Source organism: Astatotilapia calliptera, chromosome 12, assembly GCF_900246225.1.
Source record: "Astatotilapia calliptera chromosome 12, fAstCal1.2, whole genome shotgun sequence".
NCBI lineage: Eukaryota > Metazoa > Chordata > Actinopteri > Cichliformes > Cichlidae > Astatotilapia > Astatotilapia calliptera.
In genome coordinates this window covers 9,708,813-9,725,366 of record NC_039313.1, presented here as the reverse complement: position 1 = coordinate 9,725,366, position 16,554 = coordinate 9,708,813, and the positions used below count along the sequence as shown (strand labels likewise).

The 16,554-nt window shown below is 39.5% G+C and overlaps 1 protein-coding gene across 1 annotated transcript; it reads left to right on the top strand.

The window, feature by feature from the left end:
- The first annotated feature begins 3,217 nt into the window (after nucleotides 1-3,217).
- On the top strand, nucleotides 3,218-16,399 carry mthfd2l (methylenetetrahydrofolate dehydrogenase (NADP+ dependent) 2 like). The gene is made up of 8 exons (XM_026188670.1): nucleotides 3,218-3,385; nucleotides 4,703-4,887; nucleotides 5,145-5,267; nucleotides 5,769-5,921; nucleotides 8,502-8,609; nucleotides 12,350-12,442; nucleotides 15,794-15,919; nucleotides 16,054-16,399. The coding sequence occupies exons 1-8, from the start codon at nucleotides 3,243-3,245 to the stop codon at nucleotides 16,167-16,169; spliced, it is 1,047 nt and encodes a 348-aa protein (XP_026044455.1). The 5' UTR covers nucleotides 3,218-3,242; the 3' UTR covers nucleotides 16,170-16,399.
- The last annotated feature ends 155 nt before the right edge of the window (nucleotides 16,400-16,554 follow it).

Below are 16,554 nucleotides of genomic sequence, written 5' to 3'. Positions count from 1 at the left end.
GAGCAGGATTGACAAACTGGTGCAGAGGTCTAGCTCCGTGCTGGGATGTCCCCTGGAGTCTGTGGAGGTGGTTGGTGAGGGGAGGATGTTAGTAAAGCTGACATCCATCATGAACAACCCACATCACCCACTGCATGAGTATGTGAGTGGTCTGAGCAGCTCCTTTAGTCAGAGACTGAAACACCCTCGCTGCAGGAAGGAGCGCTTTCGCAGATCATTCATCCCAACAGCAGTTAGACTCTATAACTCCTCAATCACGATGTCATAAGTCACTGGACACTGTGAACATCCACGGTCACCACTTCATGCATAATGGACCTTCCATGACCTTCCAAGCTATATAGTTTATGTCTTCCATATTTCCAACCATATCCATAATCACATACTGTGTATGCTACCATTGTATATAGTGTATTATCTTACTTTTTTTCATTGATTGTACTTAATTGTATTTTTGTATTTCCTTCATATATCTGTACCTGAGCTGAGGTGACGCAAAAATTTCCCCGTTGTGGGATCAATAAAGTCTTATCTTATCTTATCTTATCTTATCTTATCTTATCTTATCTTATCTTATCTTATCTTATCTTATCTTATCTTATCTTATCTTATCTTATCTTATGTATGGCTATCATTAACACTAATTTTCCAACTGTCTGGCACACTTTCACATGTGAAAACTTCTTTAGATAATTAGTTCACTTTGCAATCAGCCTAAGCACTATAATACAGGTAAGCTGTGTGTGCGGAGTACAATGGAGGGAGCAGAAAGAGTGAGAAGTAGAGGAGGCCGAGGAAGAGGACGTGGAGGTGAAGAAGTAGGATGAAGAGGACGACAAGGAGGAGCAAGAGGAAGACGAGGAGGGGGGAGAGGAAGATGAGGAGGGGGGAGAGGAAGGGTAGGAAGAGTAAGAAATAGAATTGCTGATGACATCAGAGCTACAACCGTGGAATGACCCTGAGGGTAGCTGGCCAACGGGTCCAGCCTAACTCGAGCCGCTACACTGTAGCAAGTACCATAAGGACATCTTGAAATGAGAATCGGTTAGTACAGTCACTTCGCACAAAGATTTGTAGCACTGCCATATGCCAATGAGAAACACACCAATACCATTGATGTAAAAATACTGAAATTGTTACTTTACAGAATTGCTAGATGACCAGATGCTGGGGGCAGAGGAAGCATGTTCACTGCAGACCAAGTAACCCATATAGTCATTATGGCGATTGCAAATAATCCTATACTTGGAAATGAACACTTGTGTTTGTTTTGATGTGTTTGAATAAACACCAGTACTTGAAGTTTGGATCCCTCTATGCTTATGGATCTATGACAGAAGTATGAGCCCAAACTGACATAGCCATAATTTAACAAAGAGATAGATTAATATAGCAGATATTTGCTGCCATCTAGTGGAAAAACAGGACATATTTCACTGACGATGGCTATTACAAAAAGTTGATTCAGTTGGCTATGTTGTGTCCAAATAAACAGAATTAGCTTTTTGGGATTTCCTTCCCTGGGATGATTCAGCATGCATCAAGACTAACAATGGTTGCTTTTCTTTTTTGGTCATCATTTCCTTTATTGCACTATCTTCATAGCTGTATGTGTACAGTACCCGTGGAACCACACACCTTTCTTTTGACAAGGATGTACGAAATAGAGATTTGATCTATTCTGGGAATGTAGAGGCACTACAATGATTTTATAATTATGGTAAATGGACTGATTCTTAGATAGTGCTTTTCTACTCTTCTGAGCACTCAAAGCACTTTACACAACTTGTGCATTCACCCAAGCACATTTTCTTAGTGCTTTCTAACTAACATTCACACACACATTCATACTCCGATGGATGCATTGGAGAGCAATTTGGGGTTAGTATCTTACCCAAGGATATTTGGCATGCAGACTAGGGGAAGCCAGGAATCGAACCACCGATCAATAGATGACCTGCTCTGCCGCCTGAGCTATAGCCACCCACAATTAAATGATGCCTCACAGCAAGAAAGTCGTATGTTCGTATCCACTTGATGGCTGAGGTCTTTCTATGTGGAGTTTTCATGCTTTCTCTGTGCCTGTGCAGGTTCAGGACAGACAAAAGACCAGCTTTTCCATCATTTCCAGTCTTTGTGTTAAGTTAAGCTACTCAGGTGTTGATGGTAGCTTAATATTTACAATACAGACATGAACTTGGTATGGATCACTTCACCTAACAGCCAAGATGGGAAAAAAAACCCCAAAACAAAAAAAGGGTGTCCTTTTACTCATATTGTTTCATGCTTTGAATGTCCATGCAGAAAATCCTTTTATCCCTGTCCTACATGTTGAGACAATGTCCCACATTGTGATTCACTTTAACTGAACAATTGTGAACACCTGACTCTCTCTAGAAGCATGTGGTCGAAAACGAGATGTGCTGATTGATAGTGTGGAAGATGATTACCAGAGTTTGATCTGTCAAAGCTCTACATAAAGGGATCAGTGCTAACAGTGGTTAGCACTGTTGCTATCACTGCTGCCTCACAGGAACGAGGTCCTCGGTTCAAATCTGCCATGTGGAAGGGGCCTCTCTGTGTGGAGTTTACAAGTTCTCCCCCTAGCAGCATGGGTTCACTCCAGCCTCCTCCCACAGTCCAAAAACATTCAGTTAGTGGGGCTAAGTTAATTGCTGATTCTAAAACATCTGTCTGTGTGTTAAGCCTGTGGCAGACTGGGCTCCAGGACAGCTGGGATAGGCTTCAGGTCCCTGTGACCCTGAACTGTATAAGTGGAAGATAATGGATGGATGGAATATAGGAGTGTACAAAGACTTGAGACTATACATACTTTAGCTCATATGTGCTTATTGCAATCAGATAAATTACAGCATATTCGTTTTCCCTATACTTAAACTAACCTGTATAACTTTTGTGAGATTTTAGCCAAACATTTATCAAAATTTCAGACTACACACACCACTCCATTATGGCACAACCACACTCTTTGACCCTCATCTTGTTTATTGGGCTCTGGCCTCCCTGCTCACATATGGGCTGTGTTTGCCATTACAGTTGCAGCTCATTTCATGAATGCACTCCCAGGCAGTGCACACAACAAAGGAGGCCAGCTCTTCCTCATAAGCCAAAAGATGTGTAGTGTGTAATGCAGAGTATCATTCATCATCGTCTACACGCTTCCCTGCCCCCTCTCTCTCACACACACAAACACACACACACGCACACACACACACACAAACATGGCGGCCTCTGTTTCACCGCTACGCTCCTCCTTCAGGATTTGTAGCCCTTTAACGTTACACCATCACTGCTGCCGGGCCAAACTGCGGATGCACAGAAAATGCGAGAGTCAAAAGAGACATCTACACGAGTCGGCGACGAGGTAAAACGCAGCACGTCTAAAACAATGCTGGTTTTTCTTTTATTATACGGCATCACTTTGCGCAGGGCTGAACGACGCTTCAGGTCCGGCGAAGGCGTGCGCAGCGTCACGTGTCGGTGGGTGGTGATTGACAGCCTGTTTCGCCGTTCACGAAACCTGCGAGTGTAGATTACAGTACAAATTGCAACCATATTCAAAGGGACTATTTTTTCAAAAGACATGACAGAGTTACATAACCGGCTCACAGCCTCGCCGGCTGAACACAACGCGCTCTATGTAATGTGGACTGTAGCTGATGGAGAGGGCTGTCACCTATGGTTATACCATATTTAGTATATTTATAGCACATTTAAGAACACATAAAATTGTGGTCCCTAAATCAGACGCCTTAATAAAATCCTCACTGGACACTTGAGAACATCTTGCTATTAGTGAATATGAGCCATCTACTCTAATTCTTCCTGGCACAGATTCAAAAAAGTGTCAAAACAATAAGTAGAGATTTTGCTTCATATTGACCAGAGAGCATCACAGAGTTGCTGCACATCCATGATGCAACACTCCTCATCTCAAAGTTGCATTATTGGACTGAAAGCAGTGACTGTGGAGGCTATCTGGCTATCTGAGCACTGACTCGCTGTCATGTTCAAGAAACCAGTTTGAGATGATTAAAGGGTAGTTACGGATGTACATAGTCAGCAACAATGCTCTGGTTGGCTGTGGTGTTTAAAGAATATTCAGTTGGTGTTAAGAGGGCAAAGTTTGTCAAGCAAATATCCCTCACACCGTTACATCACCGGAAGCATTCTGAACTGTTGAGACGAGGCAGGATGGATGCATGCTTTAGTGTTGTTTATGCCAGGTTCTGACCCTACCATCGACTGTTTTCAGTCTACAGTTGTCCAATTTTGGTGAGCCTGTGTGAATTTCAGCCTCAGTTTCCTCATCTTAGCTACAGGAGAGAAACCGGCTGTGGTCTTATAAGCGTTGTTACTGGAAGTATTCACTCACTTAGCCAAATCACTGAATTGTGTCCCTATCACTTTTGTGGCGACAAGGGTATAAAATGGCAGGTCATGGGTAATAGCTGTCAGTAATACAAATTTAAAACCAAGAATATCCAAAAGTAGATTCTGGTCATCTGGATGTAGCGTTTTCAGTGGGAGAAACATTTAGTCACTCATCCAAGTGAGTTCTTCAGTCTCAGCTGACTGCAGGTCAGCTTGAAAAGTGAATTTGTCACTGTTAAATTCATCTTTCATCTTTCCCGCAGTGTATTAGTGCATTAATTCATGTGTTTTCTCTTTATCTTTCCAGGCATGCCGCTGTGGTGATTTCCGGAACAGAGTTAGCTCGTCAGCTGCACAGAGAAATCCAGCGTGATGTGGAAGAGCTGGTAGCTCAGGGCAACATGAGACCACACCTAGGTGTGGTCTTAGTGGGTGACGACCCAGCCAGTCACACCTACGTTAAGAACAAGACCCGCGCAGCCAGCATCCTGGGTCAGATATGAGCAGCACATGCATTCTTAAACGTGTATTCATAAAGTATTTCATGCATATCTAAAAACAATAAATATAACTAAAGTAGCACATATTTTATGCATACACAGATACATATGTTCAGACGCACTTGCTTAAGCAAAAGTAACATACATTTAAAATAATCAAAAATAAAACAATGTGTATTTAAAATAATCATGCAAAAGTACACAACTACATCTTCATGGTTTAGGTATATGTGTTTATGTGTTCTCCAGGTATTTCCAGTGATACAGTGGTGCGGCCCAGCACAGTGTCTCAGGAGGAGCTGCTGGAGCTGATTGACAAGATGAACCGTGACTGGAGGGTCAGTGGCTTATTGGTGCAGCTCCCACTTCCAGGTGAACAAAGGCACCACTGCTCCAGAGGTGTCCTCCATGACATCATGTTAACTGGTCTTTACAGTTGTGGTGATTCTGCTTCTATAGTCGATGGATATTGTGTGCATAAAATTTTATGCGTACAGAATATGTATTGGAGTGATTTCTGGTGACTGTGGGGCCCACATGACTGCAGTGAACTCATTATCATTTTTAAGAAACCAGTTTGAGATTATTTGAACTTTGTGATGTGACACGTAATCCTGCTTGGAAGCAGCAATCAGAAGAGGGGTTCACTGTAGTCATAAAGGGATGGTCAGACTACTCAGGTAGGCTATATAGTGTTTAAACAATGCTCTGCTGATACTAAGGGGCTCATGTCGAGTTCTGACCTTATCATCTGAATGCTGAACAGGTGTACCTAACAAAGTCACTTGTGAGTCTATTATGTTTCAGTTCTTTGTACAGTTCTTCACATGATATACAGTACCTGAGCTTATGTTCTGCTCCCTCTGATTTTAGAGCACATAAATGAGAGAGCAGTATGCAACGCCATCGCTCCAGAGAAGGATGTGGATGGCTTCCATATTGTGAACATCGGTAAGCTGTGCCTGGACCAGAGATCCATGGTGCCAGCCACTCCTGCAGCTGTCTGGGAGATCATCAAAAGAGCAGGTATGCCTCCCAGTATTCTCCAAAGCATTTACTCAACTTAATATCTATAAACGTTTGTCGTGGCTATTTTTAGCCTTGCCATTCGCTCTGTTTTTTGAACCTACGATGGCATGATCCCTAAATTTGAACTGAATGTTCAGTTCAAAAGAATGTAAAGTTAACTCTAGAAGCAATAGCAGAAGTAGGTATTATATGTCCATTTCTATGCATCTCAGATCCACTAGGTGGCGCCTAATATCCTTTCTTCCATCTAAATCTAAATTTCATCTGTTCTTTGACTTTCATTAGTTTTAACATGAAATAAAAGTATAATGTTTCAGTTTTCTGAAAAAGTGTGAAAGTTATTTGAAGTAATGTGTGTAAAACTTTATATTTAACAGATGTTGTTATTAAAACATTATTTGAATAAAATAGTAGGACGTTAGTTCTTAAAATAAAACTATTCTTACTGTGATGTGAGAACAGTGTCTAGAATGGCAAGAAACCCCTTGGTTATCATACCAAAGGAGTGGAGGATTGAGGTGCGGCTAAGCCTTGGCTGCCTTTGAGGTTAGTTCAGTTGTCGTAGGAATGCTTAAGGGTTTTATATCATCATGAAATCAGCTTATCGGCTGTGACAGAACTTTTGGAATCCTCCATCCCACATAGTGCTGAAGCAGATATCTCTTTATAGATTACATTGAGAGCTGAAGGATGAAGGGTTTGGCGTAACTCACTTGTCTGTCTGAATGACTGGAATGTTTCAAACTCTAAGTTATGGAAATACACAATTCTGATGAACTTGAACACTATACACTATGTGTATATAATTATTTGAGCTTGGTTTTGGTTTCAAAGGTGAAAATGGTCCGAGAGAAGTGTGACTGAATTCTTTAAGCCTTGTAACAAACCTTTCTGCTGGCTCTATCGACCTAGCTAAGGCAATGCAAGTGAAAACAGATGCAAGTTTTTAATAATTACTGTATTCATAGAAGCTAAAATATTATCCAGTACCCCAAATCACCGGTTTAAAAAGTAATGGCTCCTGTTAAATAGTTATCCATAGAGTCATAAAAAAATAAGGTTTTCACAGGACTCTATGCTGTCATTAAATGTGGCATTGTGCATTTGCCATTATTCCAGAAATCTTGTGGTTTGTTGACAAGTAAGAGGCTTTCTCTTGATAAACATTCCAGACAAGCCAGGTATGTTCACTCTTTTGTTAACTGAAAGGTCATGAACTTTAACATTTAAATAAATGGTAAATGGCCTGCATTTGTATAGCGCTTTTCTAGTCCATAGGACCCCAAAGCGCTTTACACTACATTCAGTCATTCACCCATTCACACACACATTCACACACTGGCGATAGCAAGCTACATTGTAGCCACAGCTGCCCTGGGGCGCACTGACAGGGCAGCACAGTAACTAAAGTCTGTAGAGCCTGAAATGCAGGTCTTGAGTTTTTACAGTTTCTCTGAGCACTGCATGGTCTGACTATGGGGTGAATTTACTGGGATATCCACTCCTGTGAATAATGTGGTATTATACACCTCAATTCTGCTTTTATAGAGGTCATCACACTTGTTGATGAAGTGCATTTGATTAGGTACCTGTTTGCTATTTACCTTCTTAATTCCTATTAAACCAGTGGGGATGCATTTAGTTTATCACAGGACTGCATAGAGTCCTTCAGAAACAAGTCATACAATATCAGAGATGTAAAGCTTGAGTTTTTATATTCTTCTGAAAGGTTTTAGGGATTTCAAGATACATTATCGCAAAATTTGGAGAAGCCTTGAGGTTCCTCTGGAGTTAGTAGTGTTTTTACTTGCCAGCCTTCTGTGCACGTCATTTATGCCCAGTATCTGTTGGATTGTGGAGTTACCAAAAGAGATACTAGATGACACAAAGACCAAGGAAGGAAGGAAGGAAGGAAAAAATCCCATGAATCTTTTTCTTGTAACTTTTTTGACATCATAGGATGATTCATTGTTGTACTCTTTGGGATATTTTGAAACTCTGGAAGGATTTCAAACTTTATAGACTTATCTGGCTTAATATTCTTCTTCCTTATCACTTCTGAAATTTCTGGTCGTTACCACATATTGTGCTGCTGGTAATTCCTTTTAGGCAACTTCCCACTTCTGAAAATTGCTTATATGCCATGGTTTCAGGCCTGGGTGTGTCCAGTCCAGCTGCAGCCGGTTATCAGCTTTTTTTTTGACTACAAGGGCAAAAATCTTTTTTTCTCACATATACTTTGTAATATTAAACACTCTTTCTGCTTCGATACTTAGATTTGTTATTTCAAACTATCACTACACAACAAGCATGCTCAGGTTGACTTTTTAAAAATTGGACAGAATTTGGTATGACATAAAAAACAAATAGAAAACAAGAAGGGTTTAGATCAGGTTTAGCAGCATAATTGGTATTTAATACAAATTTCATCAGCAAATTGTGATATTGGCCTAATTGATGACACCTATGTTAACGTCTTAATAGTTTTTGCTTGACAATTTAGCTTCAGGGAGAGTCAGTTTCTCTCTACTTGAGCAGTACAGTGAATCTAGCATATTTTATCATTTCTCTGTGCAGGTATTGAGACTGTGGGGAAGAATGTCCTTGTTGCTGGTCGCTCCAAAAATGTTGGAATGCCCATTGCAATGTTGCTGCATACTGATCGCCATCATGAGCGTCCTGGAGGTAAGAAAATGCATTTGGATGTCTGTGTGGCTTATCTGCAATCTGAGTCAGCATTGTAATAAGATTGGCATGCTGCTCTTTGTAGGATTGGTGTTTCACCATTGTGGCTTTCCCTGAAGGATGTTTGATGTTTGAGCTTTTGCCAGGATGTGAGCAATAAATTAAAGCTTTATTGTTTCCTCACCTTTTTAATCAAACAAAAAACTGCTGATGAATGTCCTGCTGAGGAACAAAGAAAAAAATCTGGGAGTGTGAAGGAAAATCACAGGGTGAGACTTTTGGCACTGGAAGACAGATCAGCCCCTTATAAGGGTGCAGGAAGAAGGGATTGGATTTGGAAAGGTATTGCATGTTCAGATGAAGCAACAAGATGTGCTTAACATTTCAAAGTAAAGTGTTATTGCAGGTCAGAACAACACAAATGGGAACATAACTCACTCAAAGCTGCATACCAAAGAAAAATTAGGAGATCAAAACACTGCAGTTGTCCCTAAAGTCATCGCTAAAAGGATAAAACGTTCTTTATTCATCCACATCAAATTAGGTCAGGGGACTGAAATATGCTATACAATTTCTGAAAGTAAATGATTGAGACCCAGTCCATGTTCTTCCAAACTATGTCGTGTGTACATATTGCAAATTGAGAACCATTTTTAAGTTTTTGAAATCAGTAAAAGAACACGCTATTTTGAAATTTGAGTCTTTTAAAAGCTCTTAATGGCTACTACTGACTTTGTAGCTGAAATTGGTTGCACTGTTAAAACATATGAGTTGTAATGAGTTGCTTGGAAACATCTATGCCAGGGTTTTAGTAATGCAGTATGCAAAAACAAACTTAAAGGCAGGTGTTATCTTTTGAAACTGTACATATTTGTTTAACTTTACCTTTAGAATCACTTGGAACTGCACCAATGCTATTTGTTTATTTAGTTAAACATAAGCATAATCCTAATTAATTTCAGGTATGTTGTGCCATCCTTATGTAAAAAATCTTTTAGTTTTACATTATATTATTATTGTAAAGCCCATAACAGAAAACTGTATTGTTTATTCTATTGGTAGCTGCGTCATCTATTACCAAGTTTTGTCAGTTTATTAATCATCAGTGATTCCTGGATGATGGATGGTATAAATAGTTAATGAGAACTTATAATCTGTAAGAACTTGTTCTTACAGATACTTGGCAATCTTTAAGATTGAACTTATGAACTGGTGCAGCCAGTTCCAGGTCTTCTGAGCCTTACACCCAGATCAAGATTAACACATATTTGTGAGGCACGTGACATGGACAGAAGAAATAGAAAGTTCTTGGTCATAAGACGATATTAAGGAGAGGAGAGGAGAAGAGAGCAAATATCAATGTATCAATAACTATTCATATGTCATAAACTCCAGCTTCCTCCCATGGTTCAAAGACAATTGGTCAGTGGGGTTTGGTTAACTGGTGAATCTAAATTGCTCGTAGGTGTGAATGTGAACGGTTGTCTGTCTCTATGAGTTACGCTTGTGTTTCTGTTTGTTAATCCGATCAATGAGTCTGGGTTTTGCGGTTGCGAGGAGAACGGTACTTGTCTGACTGCTTTGTGGTGTGGGATTGTTTTTCAGGAGTTGGGCTTGGCCACTTAGTTTCAGTGAAACACTTTATCGTTTTGTGGGAACAGTTTCCGGATGGCTCTTTCCTGTTCCAGCATAACTGCGCACCAGTGCACAAATCAAGGCCCAGAAAGACATAGATGAGCGAGTTCGATGTGGAAGAACTTGAATGGCCTTCAGAAAGTCCAGACCTTAACCTGATAGAAGACCTTTGGGCTGAATTAGAGCAGAGACCCCAAAGTTGTCCTTCAAAATCAGTGTCTAGAAGCATAAATGTGCAAAAATGTACATGCACATACCTTCAGGTAACGTCAGGAATTTATAAATCATTTCAAAGAGTCAAAAAGAAGCGTGGAGAGGCTCAGAATCTAAGGTATTTGAGTTCCATTGGAACGTTTGCACAGTGTGGGATGACTTGAGTTTCCCTGTCTTACCTGAAACACAAAGAATCTTTTAAAGCATTGTCACAAGGAGGAAGAGACACATCCGGCGCAAAAAGAAACTGATAGATACCACACGGATGCCTTAAGTTGTGGTAAAACACTCCCAACCAAATATTGAGTGCATAAATGTACAGATTTTTCAGAGGTTGGACATTTTTGTATTGAAAATGTTTTTTTAATGATCTTATTTTAATGTTCTAACTATTCTGATAATGCCAGATACTGGATTTCTGATGTTGAAGAGCTATAAGCCATAGTCAATAAAATTATAACAAAAAAAGATTAATATATTTCACTTTCGAAGTAATGAATATCTGATAAATGAGAAAAAAAATTTTCTGAATCAAATTACAAGACTTCAAAAAGACTAAATCTGGTCAATGATCTACCAGAACTTTTTCTGTAACTTTAAAAATGTATTTCTTACAATTTAAGTCAGATTTCTTTCAGCAGCTTTTTGTTTACCATGTAGAAATACAGTTAAATATGTAATTTCTTTACACTGTCAGAAAGGGGAGTTTCACTGGCCTGAAACACTTAAGATCAAAGTCGGCTATATGTGGCCCGCGATGTAAGATGAGTTTTACGCTCCTCTTGTACTTGTTATTTCAGGTGTATGGATTTTATCAGAACGTGACACTAAGGTGGACTACCTAGTTCTTGAAAACTAAGTTTGCAAAGAATGGCAACTGAATGTGTGCTTTGTAACTGGATATTAAACTGCAAATATACAATAAGGCTAAAAACAAACTTTCCTATTTTAAAAATCTTCAGTCCCCAGTAAGTGTTTTTTTTTTTATTCCAAAGGGAAGTTGAATAACCACATAGTTCATAGGTTTATTTCCCACAACACGAGTTGTACAGCTTCACACACATTTCTTCTGGTATGCGATATGCAGGTTTGCTGTGCTGTGACTTGCCTTTTCTTCCCTCTCGTTCTTATCTTCGCAGAATACCTCCGTGGATTACAGCAACAATACTGGTCCTAATACAGTTATGACTTTGCAAGTTGCTCTGACACACCTAAACGGAGATTAAAGTTACTATCACGCATGCTGCATTTCCTCATTGTGTAATGTCTGACTTAGGGTGTCCTTCCCCCACCACTGTCTCATTTTTTTTGTAAAGCTGTAAGAGAACAACAGGTCTCACAGTAATGAAGCAGAAAGAAGAGAATATTTACACTTTAAATGTATAAAAACACTGCTTAGCAGAATCAATATTCTTCATTCCCACAGGAGAACCTTAATTGAATTAATTAATTGAAGGTTAGGTTTTGGCCACATTAACTGTTTGCTGATTATTAACATTAGCACTAATACCCCCCAAAATGCACCACCTGTCAGTACCTGAAGAATGATAGACTGGGTAATAACTTGAAATATTCATATTGAGTAAAAGAAATCTTGCTTCTGGCACTTTGAGCATGTAGAGACACCAGCTTTAGAACAGTTTAAAGGAATGTCATTGACAGGATAACCTTCACTATCAGCATTTTTAGAAGTATTGAAAGATGTCCTTTCATGGTTAATTTGCCATGTTTTGGCTAAGTAAGTTTTTATACATATTTTTAAAACCCTGATGTGGCATTTTATTCATATACATTGAATGTAGCAGGTGATGTAGGTGATAGATATCTCCGAGACCAAGAAGTGTAAACCAAGAAGTGGTGGATTAACCACAACATGTCCTTTTTCCTCTTAGGTGATGCCACAGTGACCATTACCCACAGATGTACTCCAAAGGAAAGGCTCAAAGAGCTAACCCGCCTGGCTGACATCATTATTGCAGCAGCAGGTAAACGTATCAGGACCACAGTAAAACATATCTGTCAGTTTTTTCCACAACTAAAGAACTACCGAAGTGACATATGTCATACCCAACAAAACGTCTTTCAAATGAATGGAGTGACACATGCAAACTAGTTCAGGCAGGCGGTTTGGGTTGTCCTGCATCTTGCATTCATGACAACCCTCACTTTCGTCACGTAATTCGTCGCCATTTACTTCATTCAATTTAAGCTGAAAAATTTCCAGTGTTACCCTGTGTTGTGTCACTGACACTGCTGCCATGCATCACTGGCTGTTATTTCATCACCAGCGTCTAGCTGTAGGCTCCAATGTAATGTTTATGAGCTGCTGCTGTAATAAATCAACAGTTTCTGGTGTCAGTTGTCATACTAACTGTATTAAGTATTGCAAAACGATTCATAGGATTTAACATCACATCAACTGGCTGTACGGTTACAACCAACCATCACTGTCATAATTTGCTAATCTGCCAAGGCATTTCTCAGTCAGTGTTTTGGTTGAATAATGTCACTGTTTTTGAAAAATTGACATCAGTGATGTCATTTTTGTCCAAACAAGAGTCAAAACTAGGAACTTGGGATCACCTGATTTTCCTCAAACAATTAGTACATTTTCACTCATTATTCAAGTTGTGCTATTCGTTATTTTGCGACCGTGGCTCAGGGGTTGGGAAGCGTATCTGTAACCGGAAGGTCGCCGGTTCGATCCCGGGGCTCTCTGTCCTGGTCGTTGTGTCCTTGGGAAAGACACTTTACCCTACTTGCCTACTGGTGTTGGCCAGAGGGGCCGATGGCGCGATATGGCAGCCTCGCTTCGGTCAGTCTGCCCCAGGGCAGCTGTGGCTACAACCGTAGCTTGCCTCCACCAGTGTGTGAATGTGAGAGTGAATGAATAGTGGCATTGTAAAGCGCTTTGGGTGCCTTGAAAAGCGCTATATAAATCCAATCCATTATTATTATTATTATTAAAAAATGTTCAGCGTGTACTGCAAAGAAATGTATCTACAGTCATGTGAAAATTAAAGATTTATAGGATTTGCAATCCTGTGAGAAACTAAGTATGCCCATAGTGCTTCCACAGGAATTAGTACTAATCACTTGCTCATCATCAAGTGTGATCAGCTCTGTAAAAGCAGAATTGATGGGTGTAATAACAGTGCCGCAATCGTCACAGGAGTCCATGTCCCAGTAAATTCACCCCAAGTTCAGACCATGCACAAAAGAAACTGCAAAACACTACAGAGCTACACCTCAGACTCTGCAGGTCTCAGTTAGCATGTCAAATGTCATTGTTGTACAATTAGAAAAAGACTGAACAAGCATGGTTTGTTTGGAAGGGTTGCCAGTAGGAAGGCTCTTCTCCCTGAAATGAACATGGCTGCACAGCTTAGGTTTGCAAATCTGAATCTGAACAAACCAAAAGGTTTCTGGAACAATGTCCTTTGGACAGATGAGACTAAACTGGAGATGTTTGGACATAATCCACAGCAGAAAATTTAAAGAAAACCTAATTAGCACAACACCTCATATCAGGTAGAGGTCTGATGATTTTGGTTTGTTTTGCAGCAAAATGACCTGGGCACATTATAGTCCTTGAGATGACCGTGAACTTTCTATACCAAAGTATTCTAGGGTGTATGAAACCATCTGGCTGACCGCTAAAGCTTTGCCCAAACTGGGTATTACAATAAGACAGTGATCCCAAGCACAGCAGCATATCTACAACTGACTGAAAATGAAAATAATCAAGGTGTTGTGTGTGAATGGTAGTTAGAAAGCACTTCAAAGCATAGAAGAAATTGCCTTTATGAATGGGTGAATGTGGCTTGTCGTAAAGAGTGCTTTGAGTAATCAGGGAGAGTAGAAAAGTGCTATATAAGAATCAGTCCATTTATCAACTAAAGCAATGTTGTACATAAGAGTGGGACAAAATTCTGACACAACAATGTGAGAGACTGAGAGTCATTCAGAAATAATGACTTCAAGTTACTGCTACTGATTGTAGTTCTACGAGCTACTGAATCATGAGGTGTACTCACAGAACTGCAGAGAGTTCTATGAAAACTTTCCTTTTCACATACTGTACGTCGGCTTTTACTTACTTACCTAATCTGTAATAGGCTACTTGTTTGTATGCAGTCATTATTATACTGAACTAGGGTATCATTTGTTTTTGCTTTAGAGAAACTGGATTAACCCATTTTAAAAGAAGAGTTTAAAATATATTGAGAGCAAACATCCATATTTTGTGAATTTTCTTGTTAACCCTAGTTTTTTGGATAGAAAACCCTACATTAAGAAAAGCAGTGCCAGTTATATGGCATTACTAAAGAGGTTCTACCCTCCAGTGTGCATTCCTTTCCGTCAGTTTCAGATTACTTTTCCTGTGTTGGAACAGGTGTACGTGGATTTATGTTGGCTGATTATGCAAAAAGGAGGAGATGTTGTGAAAAGTGCTCACCAGCCCTTACTTGAAGCGAGCTTCTTGGAATCAAAATAATAAAAGGCGACATTTCCGCCTGTTACTCTACCCCATCTGTAGGCATTGATTAAAACTTTCTGGAAGAACAGTAGTGCTTTGTTTGTTTTTTGCGTGCTGGAACGTGCAGCCATTAATCAATACAGGGCTGTAATATTAGATGAAAGATTCTTTATTAACGCAATGCAGCGATGGGTGCCATGTCTTACTCTGTTTGTCATAAATGGGCTTTTTCCTGATGAGTCACACCTCAATTTCTTTTCATGCTGCAAATGCTTGGTTTTGATTTTGAAGCACTAACTGCATGTACATCATCTCTTTCAGCTGTCTTTGTGTCTTTTGGGAAACGGCCCGTGTTTTGGTTGTGTTAAAAGCGAAACGTATGCTGAGGGATTAACTGGTTGTGTAATCTGTAGTAATTGCAGTTAATAGGCTTGGCATTTAGTTTTGTTATACCCTGTCTTGGAAGTTTTATGCTGGCTTTATATGAGCAGTTCTAGTTTAGCTAGACAAACCTGTTATTTAATTATTTAATTATCCAACTGAATTTGGGGCCCATTATTAATTAACAATAATAAATGTGTGAGGAGATCAAATTGATTGTTATCAAATATGATGTGATGATTATTTGAATATTTGTGTTTTAATTCAGTTTTAATGTCCATGGTCCACCCGACAAAAGAACAATCAACTGTGATTCCAAAGATTTTTTTTAGATTTCATGAATAATTGATCTGTTATTGAGTTCAGTACTTCCCCTAACACAAGAATAGGATTTAAAAAAACATTTTAAAGCATTTAAAGAAAACGTTTCAAAGTAGTTCTCGTTTGTCACCATAACCTTGGTTTCTTTACGTAGGTGTTCCTGAGCTGATCACAGCAGATATGGTGAAAGAAGGTGCAGCAGTCATTGATGTGGGTATAAATCGCATCAAGGATCCAAACACAGGAAAACTTCGGCTCATTGGTGATGTGGACTTTGAGGGTAAATGAAAAAGAAGTTAACTGTGTCACAGTTTCTTCTATACTGCTGACATTCTGAAAACAATGTATACCTGTCTGTCGACTTTATTTTTCTTGGGAAACTGTCTCCAAGTCAATTGTTGTGGCATGTTGTAGGAGTGAAGGAGAGAGCAGGTTTCATCACACCTGTCCCCGGAGGGGTGGGTCCAATGACGGTCGCCATGCTGATGAAGAACACTGTGACTGCTGCCAGAAACGCACTGATGCATTAAACACACACACACACACACCTACACCTAGACACACACACACGTGCACAAACAGTATAAAGATATTTATTTTAACAAGGGCAGACATCATGCAGACATGCAGATATAGATGCATACATTTATATAGGCACCCGCACAGGCAGACCTCCTGCCAAACATCTAACACAGTTTTATTTGAACATCTGTGAACTCAAGACTCAATACCTGCTGGGAAATCTACTTGATATGTATTGCGTTTATAATATTTATTTATTCATTTATTTATTAAGTTATTTATTTCAGCTTTCAATTTTTAAGAATTTATATTAATATTTTTTCTACTGATGTAAGTTTGGTTCATTTTGAGCATAATGAAATAAAAACATTTCAGTTCCAAAGTTTTTTTCTA

Bases quoted from the DNA above. Each gene is read 5' to 3' on its own strand.
- mthfd2l (XM_026188670.1), top strand. From the start codon at position 3,243: ATGGCGGCCTCTGTTTCACCGCTACGCTCCTCCTTCAGGATTTGTAGC. The intron at 12,443-15,793 runs GTAAACGTATCA...TTCTTTACGTAG, and splicing joins CATCATTATTGCAGCAGCAG to GTGTTCCTGAGCTGATCACA. The intron at 15,920-16,053 runs GTAAATGAAAAA...GGCATGTTGTAG, and splicing joins TGGTGATGTGGACTTTGAGG to GAGTGAAGGAGAGAGCAGGT.